Genomic DNA, 12749 nt, shown 5'->3' on the forward strand with positions numbered 1-12749 from the left:
TCCAGGCAGCTAGCTCTCCTCTGTACAACTCCCAACCCTTTCCAATTTGGCCTTATTGTTAGTAACCTACCTGGGGAGTTTGAGGCTTGCAGAGCAGGGAAAAGAAAAGGAGGCCCCAGATTAGTGGTTGCCAGAGGTGGGGGAATGGTTGAAATGGGTGAAAGGGGTCAAAAGGTACAAACTTCCAGTTATAAAATAGATAAGTCCTGGGATGTAATGTACAGTTAACATTGTATGCATAGTTAATAGTTGCTAAGACAGTAAACCTTAAAAGTCCTCATTACAAGAAAAAAAATTTGGTAACTATGTAAAGGGACAGATGTTAATTTATTGTGGTGATCATCTCACAATATATACAAATATTGAATCACGTTGTACACCTGAAACTAATATAATGTTATATTTCAATTATACCTCAATTAAAAAAAATGTCTTGATCCCAGGTGGTTTATTTAGAAATGCTACACAGTAAGAGTTTAATCCTTAATCTAAGACGCTCCAACTAGAATGGCTTTTCCTTCATAAAGTAGTTAAATGATTGGTGAAGTTATAAAATCAGTCAAGTGGCTTTTATTGTAGAGCAATGATTACTATTCTAGCCACAGAAGTGACATCGAGGAATGTTTATTGGCCTTTCTGATTTATCGTGTTTCCCTGAAAATAAGACCTAGCTGGACAATCAGCTCTAAGCGTCTTTTGGAGCAAAAATTAATATAAGACCAGGTCTTGTTTTATTATAAGACCAGGTCTTACGTAATATACTATAAGACCAAGTCTTATTTTACTATAAGACTGGGTATAATATAATATAATACTGGGTCTTACATTAATTTTTGTTCCAAAAGACGCCTTAGAACTGATTGTCCGGCTAGGTCTTATTTTGGGGTAAACACGGTAGTATCTGTATTTATATCCAGCAGCAACTCAGAGAGTCCCTTGCAGAAGCACTGGAAGAGCAAACCTGGGTTTAAGTCCTGACATTGCCACTTCTTAGCTGTTTGGCCCTGGGCATGCAAGTTAAATCTCCAGGCTCAGTCATCAATACAATGGGAATAACAATTATATTAGATTGGTGCAAAAGTAATTGTGGTTTAAAAGGTTAAAAAATAAATGCAAAAAACAATTATTTTTGCACCAACCTAATACCTATCTCATACATAGTACCGTGTTTCCCCGAAAATAAGACCTAGCCGGACCACCAGCTCTAATGCTGTACTTTCTTATGGAGGCTTCTGGATTTGGCTCCTCCCCACCCCCTCACCCCCCAAAAAGTTCTGCGAAAGGCTTAACCTGCTTACCATAAATGCACGCTTGACGGAGGGCATGTTGCTGAAAGCAATCACAACAGGAATGATGTCCAGGGCACTAAATTCCATGGTGGCTGTGGTGATGGCCTGGGCATCCGCAGATTGACGGCTGCTGAAAAATGTGGCGATTCTTCTTGTGTGAGCCCCTGGGAGAGTTCGCTTGAAGACATTCCTGGAAATAAACCTCATTGCCTTGCCGATCTCCCTGCCGTCTGAGGATCTCTCATAAGGGAGAGCTTCGATTTCCTTGAGGAGTCGTGGCTTCTTGTAGGCATCTGAGAAGCGGATGAGGTGCCTGGCGTGGGAGCTATAGGAGAGGACGGCAATGCGCGCTCCCACGGGGCAGCTGTTGTCCCGGACGCGGATGCTGCTCACCACGGAAGACATCATCTTTTTCATCTGCTCAAACTCCTGCTCTGTCACGTCCTGGGACTGGTCTAATGCAAACACCAACTCTGTTGGATGCACGGGGCATTCAGGTTTTCCTAAAGGCCAAGAATATGCTCTTGATCATTTAAGTAGCATTTAAGTAGGAATTATCTAAATATTAAAATAAGCATTTAAAATAGTAAAAATTTAAATCTTGAGTAATTAAAAATGCTATTCTAAAAACTGTATTTGCTCTTTTAAAGCAGAAGGAAAGGTCTATAATTCAAATTGAGTTGTAATGAAATTTGTAATTTAATTACTGAATTCCTTCTTAATAATAAAGAGCTTATGGATATACCCTTCCTCTTACCTACAGAGATCGGATCAATGGCATCATGTTTGTTGCTGGAGCTTTACTCAATTTTTTTTTTTTTTACTTACTTAGGAAATGTAACAGGGATTAAAAAGGAATGGGTGTAAAAGCTCTGTTGATAATTTCAGAACGATTGGAAGAGAACTGACTGATATACACGGCACAGACCATTACATGTAAAGACAGGAAGCTTTACAGGGAAGTATTTAGAACCCCGACCCACCTACTTCCTTGTCCACATGACTTATCCTCTCTATGCTTCAGTTTGCTCATCTGTAAAATGTCAGTCCTAACATTACCCACTGCATAGGCCTGTGTTGCGGAGTAAATGAATCAACATGGATAAAGCACTTCAGAGAACAGTGCCTGGCACATAAAAGGTGCTTAATTAAGATTAGCTATTACTATTATCACAGACTTTTTCACTGTGAGAGAGTACTATGTCACTTAAAATAAGAAAATCTTTAATGATTTTATTGTTTAACAGTTAAAAATGCAATTTTAACCAATAAATGCCTTACTGCTTAGAGAAACTTTGAATTATGATTGTTAAACTCGAATATAACTGTTAACTTCAGATTTATTCATTGGTGTCAATTCATGCATTCTAATTACCCTGCACTTATCACAGTTGGCAATTTCTATTTATCTGATTATCTGATTAATGTTTGCCTCTCTCACTAATTTAGAAGTGTGGAGACAGGGATTGTCTCTCTCTTGATCTGCCAAATTATTAGTTCCTGCCCTATATCAGGATCTAATAAATATTGACTGAATAAAAAAAGAGTTGGACAAAGGACAGCTCTTTGCAACAGATACAGGAAGAAGAAAACTTTAATAATGGGGGAGATGGCTGGTGTTGAGATGTAGGCTGGTAAAAGGAAACCCCAAAGATGTGCTTCTCTTGGTGTATGTGTGGGGTGCCTCCTCTCTTTCAGATGCCAGCAAGTCAGATTCAGAGACAATAAATGCAGGAGGAGGCCCCCCAGCTCTTCAGAGGGAGCTCAGGAACTCAGACCTGTTGGGGCTCACAAAGGCTGGCCCAGGAGGGAGTCTCTCTGCTGTGGCCCCTCAGTGCTAGTTAATTATCTCCTTCTGGTTCTGGACTCCATGACCTTCACAGGCAAAAGGATCAATAAGAATAAACGTTCAGCCCCAAATTAAACTGTGCATCTTAATGGAGACAGAATTTATTAGCTTCTGAGTCTAATTGAGAGTGCTGAACATATATATATATCTATATATCTATATATATCTATATCTATATCTATATCTATTTAAAAATCAAGGTTACATCAATTTTATAGTGAAAAATGAGTGGAATTATAACCAAATATAAAAGTGGTTCCGCCAGCTTTTTGTTCGGGCTGTTACTGCATATGGAAACAACAACAACAACAACAAACAATGCAGCTTCAGGTGTAATTTAGAGATAAAGGGGAAAAAAGATTCCCGGCACTGGCTGAAGAGATGAAAAAAATCAAGTTTCCAGGAAAAACACCAAAGGGCTGATGCAACTTGCCAAATACATTCTCTGAACTCCAGCAAGCTGCCCGGAACCCAAGGATTCTGAAGAACGTTAGGCTGGATTGTGGTACCATGGTGCCACCTAGGAGGCCGTCCTCACAGCACAGATTGCCATGTGGAGACCTAACATGGCTCCGTGGCCACACACTGTATACTGGTGGTTGCTGCTTGGCACAGAACAGGTGATGATGAGGACAGAAGGAGACCAACCACACCACTGCCATGCAACTAACACACAGCAAGGTAGCCCTCGCCTAGGAGTCCATCATTTGCTTGAAATACCACAACGACCTACTAACTAGTCTTCTGGCTTTTACACGTTATCCCTCCTACAATTCACTCACCCATAGTGGCCCAAATAAGTGTCAAACACTTGTTCATCAGCTTATGCTCCTTCCTTCATACTTTCAATATACTCTTTAATACTCTCCCATTACAATTCAAAACCAGCTTATTATAACCTGCAAAGCGCAGTTTGATCTGGTCTCTGTTTACTTCTCTATTTTCTCACATGCTAACCTCCCACTTCTTCACTCTGTCTCAATCATACAGGGCTTTCTGCCAGTTGCTAGACAACGCCGAGGTCTGTCTTATCTCACAGCCTTTGCATTACTACTTCTTTCTGCTTAGCTCTGGCCAAGCTGGCTATTTTTCATTCTTCAGCCCAAACATCAAAGTCATTACCTCAAATAGGAGCCCTCCATCCAAAGACATTTCTCGCCCTGCCCCCAACACAATTCTGTTCTTTCCGTCTTTCACAGCAAGTATAGGATTCCCTAATTCTTTCATTGGTTTATTATCTGGATCCCTTACTAGAATGGAAGCTTCTGCAACAGGTATCATGTCCATCTTATTCAGCCCTGTGTCCCTAGTGCCTGGGGCAGACTAGCACATAATAATAGGCTTTCAATAAATATTTGTTGAATGAATGAACAAGTATTCAGAGGGCATGGATTGGTGGGTTTACACAAAAGGTATAAGGGTATAAAGGTGTAAGAGGGAGATGATGGATTTATAGAATAATATCATGTAATAGGCATTTGTAAGACTTAAAAACTATCACTGAAAGATAAAAAAAATCAATTTGGTAATTACCATCAGGCATGAGTTCCATGGATTTCAACATGAGCTGAGCTACACATTCAGCTTACTTGCTATCTTATCATCCCTACTTTTATTTTCCACATTTTCCCCTCTGCACATTAATTCCTAACCACTAAACTACAGAGACAATATGACAGAGAGAGAGAGAGAGAGAGAGAGAGAGAGAGAGAGAGAGAGAGAGAGAGAATGAAGGAAGGGATATTATTATAAAAACCTAACAGTAAGATAAATGGGAATGTTAGTCATTAAAATATTAATAGTTAAAAGAAATCAAACCAATTGGTTGAGAAATTGCTGTGAGACTCAGCTAAAACTGAGTGATTTATTGGAGGCAGGTCTGTGCTACCAGTATGCTGTGGCAAAGACAGCCCAGGTAAAATTTATATCATTTGGCAGGCAACACATCAGTCTAACTCATCTTTCCAGGTGTATGACATTTTTTAGCTTGATTATAATGTGCTATAAATAAAAATTACTCACCGTGTCCGCCAGCTGCAGAGGAAAAACAAAGGATATTGGGTTATTATTTGGTAGAATAAAATTCTGCACTGTGTAGGAAAATATTGGCAGCTGAGATTCTGTACTGTGTGTTTTTTGTAGATGACTCAAAAATCAAAACAACAGACAGGGTTTGGAGAAAAAAGCAGATGGATCCCCGCATCTTGGTACAGGCACTGCTCCTTCCACAGGGAATTGGAATGGAAAAGGAGTGGGACAATAAATCATCAGCCTGCAGCCAGCTGTCAGAGGGAAAGGACTTTTGCCTGGGAGGGAACATTACGTTGCAGAGAGGTCCACTGAACTTGGAAAGTTAAAACTTCTAACGTCTCTTTGCTCTAAAATTTCCCCATGTAGATATCTACAGCTATTGATTTCACGTGTGTGTGTGTGTATTTGTGTATATATATATAATGTGTGTGTGTATGTATAAAACATCAGAGATAGATTTACTCTGAAGCAAATGAAGCTTAAGCTTTAGGTCTACACTGCCCCATAAGGAAGCCACTAGTCACATGTGACTTTACATTTGAATTAAAATGAAATGAAATTTAAAAATTCAGCTTCTCAGTTACACTAAGCACATTTCAAGTACTCGAAGTCACATGTGGATAGCGGTTGCCATATGGGACACTGCACTGGAACACTTCCATCATTGCAGTAAGTTCTACTGGACAGCACTGCTATTGACCTCTCAGCTGTAGGGACCCCTTGCAAGGGTCTGGAAGGGTTCGCAGCCATGTGTTCACATGAACATGTGTGTGCTTTTTTACTATGCAGAAGTCATTGGCTATGATTTCCTTTCTTGTTCTAAATAGCACTTGCCTTTGAAATAATTTTGTACCTACTTTTGGATTTGTAATTTTGTATCAAGCTCCTCAAATTTTAAAAGATCAGGCCGTATCATACTTGGATCTACCCTTGAGTCATTATATTTCTCATGGCTCCCATATCAGTAGCCTATGTGCTAATTCAGCCCCAAAGCAGCCAGTCTTCATGACCCAATGTATATACCGGGGTGTATACAATACAAGTGGACACTTTGGTCAGTGTTGCTCAAGCAGTAGTTCGCCATAATCAGAAGTGTCTGGACTCTAATGGTAACCACTTTGAGCACCTCTTATAATTGCAGAAGTCAAACGAGACTTGTGTTCTCTTTTGTTATCGGTATATATTGAGCATTTCAATTTTAATACAGTTTTCCTTTCTTAAAATGTGTATACATATTTTTGGCACCTTCTATATTTTGATTCTCATCAGGGATGGCTCCATTCTGTTACACAAAGGCAGAGTTAAAATCAACCCTGCATTCAAAGCTTTTAAAAGTCTGTGTCTCTGAGACCAATGCTTACTACGGAAGTGGGATCTAATGTGTCTATTTTTCTGCCCCAAAATGCCTTGAGGGAACTTTTGACTCGTCCTTTCAGTCATGATGTTTATCTGGGAAGTCATTAGGCATTAGTAGTTAAACATTAAATAGGCGACCCTCTCCTCATCTTGTACATGGAATTCCTTTGATGGTGCTAGCACCTATTTTGATAGAGGAGGCTATTACAAGCTCCTAAAGCAAATTCAAAAGAACATTTGCCAAATCAAAATGCCTTTTCACTTTTAAAATTTTGAGAGGAAAAAATGTTGGCAGAATGAGTAATTTTTACAAGTAAAACCAATCAGTTCAACTAAAAGTAATCAAGCATAACTTTCCAGGAAAGGAGTAATAATCTATAAACCAAAATCAGGGCTTCCACCCACCAGGACACGCTATCATCATAGCTCTTTCACACCCGGTGAATTCAATCCTGTTAGGGTCAGGTGTTAATAATCATTTTAAAGAGTTTACTGTGATTGTTCACTGATTGATTTCACCACCAGGAGAGTTCTGACCTCATATTTCAATTTCCCTAGATTAAAAACACCCAGATATATTATTACATAGTGCTTGGAACAGGTTCCAGTAGACATGCTGGCAGCCAAAGAGGGAGTTAGTTAATAGTCACCAGTCTATGCTGACTCAAAATATATGCAGTGACATCTCCAATTTAAAAAAATTGGCCAGTAAATTGTCTCAATTTTGAGTGCAGAAATTGCTTCTTTTCTTCTATGAATGCTGAAAACGTGATCCTTTTAAGCAGGGTACTTACGACTGTGGTCCCGCACATACTGAATGAGCTCACATGTCTACAGATCAAAAATAAAACAAAATAATTAACCAACAGACTGCCAGGTCTCAAAGTTTAAAAATCAGTAAATTGAATGGAGTGTTCAGAGCACTGCTGGAGTCAGGGGATACATACGGAAAATGAAGCCTGTCCGCTGGCCCCTTTCACACCCTAGGGAAACAAAAATAGAACGTGGTTTCACTGTTCTAGACACACACATCAGTATTCAAACTATGCACCAACACTACCTTAAGAAAGTGATAACTTTTTCAAGATTTCATTCTTATTTAGAGGGGGAAAGGATACCTGTAGATGTTCATCACCTAATTAACAATAACATTCTAAGGGGAATAACCTATACGCAGCAAGCTTAATGCACACAAACCTCCAAAGGCCGCTTTCCTCCAGCAGCCCCAGGTCTGGATGACAAGGGTTGTCCAGAATCTAAGGGTGGCGCTAACAATGTGACCCTGGCATGGACAGCTATGGCTTAGCACTAGACAGGGCTGAACCATCCATTGTGGCTGCCCCTCCTCAAGGCAGGGGTTGGGAATGTCTCAACCCAGTGTTTTGCCTTGGCCACTGAGTAGTAGCTGAGCTAAACCTTAGTCTGTTCCCATCATCGATTTAATGACAAAGGGACCAGACTCAACCCGAATATCCGGAAAGGTATTCCCAATTATCTTCCTTAAATGAATCTATATTTATGCCAATTATATCTATCTATCTATCTATCTATCTATCTATCTATCTATCTATCTATCTATCTATCTTTTACATCTGGATTGGAGATAGAAAATCACAGTGGAATTGGTTTTAATTTTATGTGTTTAATCCCATCTTTGGAACAGGAAGTGTCTGGCTAAGGGAGACATGCAAAGGAAAATGTAATTGAGCCCACTCAAATTCCTGAAGAAAGTAAGTTCCATGTGAATGCAACTTTGATTATTTATTCACTCATTTATTAATTTCGTCTCATTTTCCTTCATTCGCTGATCATTTAGGGAATGTACAAAGAGGGCAAGGATTGATTGGACAGATAGATTTTACTGATAGTTGCAAAATCTCATTTTAATCTGATACTGTTCATTTCCTCTCAAATCCCCTTACCTCCCAAGAAATGGCAACTGATATTTAATGAGCATTATTTTCCTTCCTCTTTCTGAGCACATAAAGGTGGAAAGTAGTTGCCAAGTTGCAAAAACAGAAAGCATGCACATTTGGAAACTGAAAACACCATGCACTGACTTTCTTTGGGAAAGGATCTGGTGTGATTTATGGCTGTCAACTCACCTTGCGTCCAGGAGGTCCCAGCTCTCCAGGGGATCCTGGTTCTCCTCGAAGCCCAGCAGATATCTCAAAGCAGAATTTATTTACTTTAAAATTATATTTATAAATATATGTATGTTTGTGGGTCTGGGTGTTTTAAATTTTAAAGACAGCATACACTTTCATTTTAAAAAATTGAGAGATTTCCAAAAAGCACACAGAGGGAAAAAAAAATCCTCAGCAATCCCCTCTCCCCCAAATAATGATTGCTAACATTTTGGCATCTTTTCTTCTGGTCTTTCATTTATTCTTTTGGTATTAATCTATATATTCTTTTCTTAATATCATTTTATACTCTTTTTTTCCTGTTGTTTTTTAAACTAATACATCTCTGGACATTTTCATGTTACTAAATATTCTTTTGCAAAATCATTTTTTCTTGGTTGCACAGTATTCTATTACCTGGATATACCAGACCTTATTTAATCAGTCGTTTACTGTTGGCATTTAAGTTTGTGGTTGTAATAAGCAATGACACTATAATGTTATATGTGCAATTATTTCCTTGGGGAAGAATGCTAGAACTGGAATAGATGGATCAAGGCACACATTTTTATCTACATGAATTTTTATCTAAATTTATCTAAATTTAATAAGTGACTCACGTGAAAAACAAATGAACAAAACAGAAAAACAAAAAATTAAATATAAAAACCCTTGAAACAACAAGAAAACCTTTAACAGTTGGCTGGAAATCTTTGTAGTGAAATGGAGAATAGCAGCAGTCATAAAAACAATAGTTTTTGACTGCATGCCAGGAATTTTTCCATGTGCATTCAATGATATAATTTATCATAAGGAAAGCTAGAATTTAGTTTAAAAATTAGGACCATGTTCCTTTGTTCATTCAGAATGCCGGAGGATTTATAACCTTTATAGGAATCAAAAGTGAAATTGTCTAAAATCAACTTAACATGTAAAGGCATTGTCTATGGAACAGCAAATAATTACTGACGTCCTTTGTGTATTCCAAGGATATTCACAGTGTGCTGTGGACAGGGCACAGAATTCTCCCCAGATGAGAACCATTGTAAAGAATCAAATCACTTTACAATATTTGTTAGGAATACAACGGCAATCCCTCTGACATTTGACAATCTCTGGAGACATTTTTGGCTATCCTTAAGGGGAGGGAGACGGTTGTTGCCGGCATCTCAGTGGGTAGGGCAAGGCAAGGGACGCTGCTGACATATTCTAATGCACAGGATAGCCCTCACAGCAGAATCATCCAGCCCAAAACGCCAAAAGTGCCAAGTTTAAGAAACGCTGCCTTGAAGTATATGCATGTGTAAAGTTAATTACAAATATATAAATGCATACAAACATACATTAGACATAAAATAAGACAGATTAACAAGCATGGTAAATTTTTAAAAATGCTTCAGTTGGGGGAAACACCAAGGTGAAGATTTAGAAAACTTATTAATAAACTAGGAATGTAATCATTCCAAGAGAACTAAAGAGGCACTCAACAGTTAAGGCAAAGCTTTACCCGAATTTTCCAGTAGAAACAACTCTTTGAGAGAGAAAACCTGGAAGTTTTCAGTGTCTAAACTTCAACTTCAAATTCAGCAATACTCACGTAGCTTGGCAGGTGAAATACCCAAGTTACAAACAGTAATAAATTGTCCAGTGTGGGGGAACAAGGAAATTCAAGTAACCAAAGGCCAAGAGAAAAAGTACCTACTAGCTTATTGTTTTTTAAAAAAATGATTAATGTGCCATTGGGGGGAGTGAATCCAACAAACAGCTGAACTTGTTAGCAGGCTTTCAATGTTCAAGGGTAAATGACTTCATAACAAGCCAAGGGAAAGGATCCAGAGATACTTCAATGCAGATAACCTCTAGATTAATCTGAAAGTCTATCCCAATTATCTTTTTAATTTTATCAGTTTCATCTTTTTTTTAAAGAACATAATGTTAAAGGATCGTCATCCAAAAACACATATGAGGGAAAGAATTATAGCTGGGAAGCAGTCCCTCTTGGGAGAAGCAGGATGAAGGAAAAGAGCCGTTTCTTTATAAATAGTCTCTAAAGTTCTTGTTATATACACTTTGTTAAAACAACAACCCAGATAAGAATAAAATTAACTATGATGACAAAACTGGAAAATCACCTCGACTATCAAGTTTTATCAGACTGTGTGTTTTTCTGTTTGGCTAAAACAGCCATCTCATACACAGTCTAAGATACAGCAGATGCAAATCTATTCTTAAGCCACTGGAACCCGAAAATGCTGATGCCTGTGAGAAACACTGGAGACTCCTGTTTGATCCACAGTATTAGGCAATATGTCACCACTCCATGGAATAATAAAGACATATTTCGTTACATAATAAATGGAAACTTTCCATATAAAGAGAGGGCGTTTCAGGGTATACACCTCATTAAAACAGTTTAACAAAACCATCAGAGTGAAGACGGCGGTGTACATTAGGTTGTAGGAAATCTGCCAGGGACACTCGATTTAACTGACCATATTTTGGCAGCGCAGACCTGTTTTGGACCACAAGGAGTCCTTTAAAACCTTATTTCCAGTGTTAAACAAGGGTACCTTAGCAGCCAGAGCAGTGAACTTGTTCACTAAAAGCAAAGAGATCCTTGCCTTCTTGCTGGCATTGAGGGATGAGCAATATATCCATTTCCCTTGCCCAAGTTTGCCTTCAAAAGTACACACATTTTACAAGTCTTTGGGAACAAGTGACAATTCAAAGGATTCGAGAAGCATGAAAAAGGACTTCCCAAAGTAGCAGAGGTTGGAGGCATTGGAATCAAAGAAGCTTACCATCCGGCCTCTAGCTCCCTTGGGTCCAGTTTCTCCTGGACCACCAGGGTCCCCAATCTCACCCTAAATTAAGTTCAGAAAAATAAAATGAAATGGTTATTAAAATCAAAGACATATATCTCGAAGTGTTTTGAAGCTGATTACAACACGAAGACATTTTTATATACATTTTTATCTTTAATGATCTTCTTTGAGGCGCTCCTCCCCACCCTCATTTTTATAGCTCTCTACATAGCACACTGCCTCCTCATTGTTTTACTGCTGTCTCTCGCTCCAGTCAGCGCACAGCCTCTTTGGAGACAAGAACTGTGCCCTGACATTTACTGAGATCAGTCAGTCTTTTTAGCAAAAGTGAAAGCCTGAAGGTAGAGGACAGCATGGTTAACATTATCTCAAGGTGATTTATAAACACATTGAGAAAATTGGGCCAGGTGAGATCAGGTCATTTTGGTTTTCCTTACATTTTACTTTCCTTTGAACAAAGAGGAAAACATGTATTATGCAGACAAAAATAAATAAGGATGATTTCTTCCTTTACCTGTGAATTGAATTTTTTATTTAAAAAGACCCTGCTTCTGTCTTCCCTCCTTTCCCCCATAAAGGTTTCTTTTTATTCATTTATAATTTACTAACCTTCTATCATCCCACGGTACATTTCATAACCCCAGGAGTATTTCTGATTGAGCTCTAGTTAGTATGAAGCACACAATACCTTACGTCCACTTTCTCCAGGGAATCCTTCTTGTCCCTATAGTTGACAGTAGGGAAAATTACTATATGCACATATCACCAAGATAGGTTTATACTGACTTTAATTTTACCTGCTGTCTTATTTAGTTTCAGTGCTTCTAAACCAAGGAAGACCAAAACAATTAAAAATGAAACTCTACAGAACTTTCTGAGAAACTAATTTCTAAATTAAAGTATTTACTGGTTTCACCCAAATATCATGGCAACCTAAGATAAGCTGATAAATGTACACATCTGAGGAATCACAAATCAACTCTCCTTCTACTGTAGGCACATCACAGGAAAACTGGTTATTTGGCCAAGTGTCTCTGAAACAGCCTTTTAAAAAAAAATTTTATTAGTTTATTGGGGAGACAATTGTTAGTAAAGTTACATAGATTTCAGGTATACAATTCTGTAATACATCATCTATATATCACATTGCGTATTCACCACCCAGAGTCAGTTCTCCTTCCATCACCATATATTTGATCCCCTTTACCCTCATCTACCACCTTCCCCTCCTCCCTTACCCTCTGGTAACCACTAAACTATTGTCTGTGTCTAT

The 12749-nt window shown here is 38.5% G+C and overlaps 1 protein-coding gene across 1 annotated transcript in view; it reads right to left on the minus strand.

Moving 5' to 3' along the window:
* COL6A6 (collagen type VI alpha 6 chain) overlaps positions 1 to 12749 on the minus strand; it is an 87190-nt gene that overhangs the window by 14111 nt on the left and 60330 nt on the right. The window contains exons 26-31 of the mRNA XM_081071585.1: positions 12165 to 12200; positions 11453 to 11515; positions 8631 to 8693; positions 7473 to 7508; positions 7320 to 7356; positions 1299 to 1792 (exon numbers count right to left, since the gene is read on the minus strand). Of these exons, the coding sequence (XP_080927711.1) occupies positions 1299 to 1792; positions 7320 to 7356; positions 7473 to 7508; positions 8631 to 8693; positions 11453 to 11515; positions 12165 to 12200 (729 nt within the window). The remainder of the gene's footprint in view (positions 1 to 1298; positions 1793 to 7319; positions 7357 to 7472; positions 7509 to 8630; positions 8694 to 11452; positions 11516 to 12164; positions 12201 to 12749) is intronic.

The sequence above is a fragment of the Rhinolophus hipposideros genome (genome assembly GCF_964194185.1).
Source record: "Rhinolophus hipposideros genome assembly, chromosome: 14".
NCBI lineage: Eukaryota > Metazoa > Chordata > Mammalia > Chiroptera > Rhinolophidae > Rhinolophus > Rhinolophus hipposideros.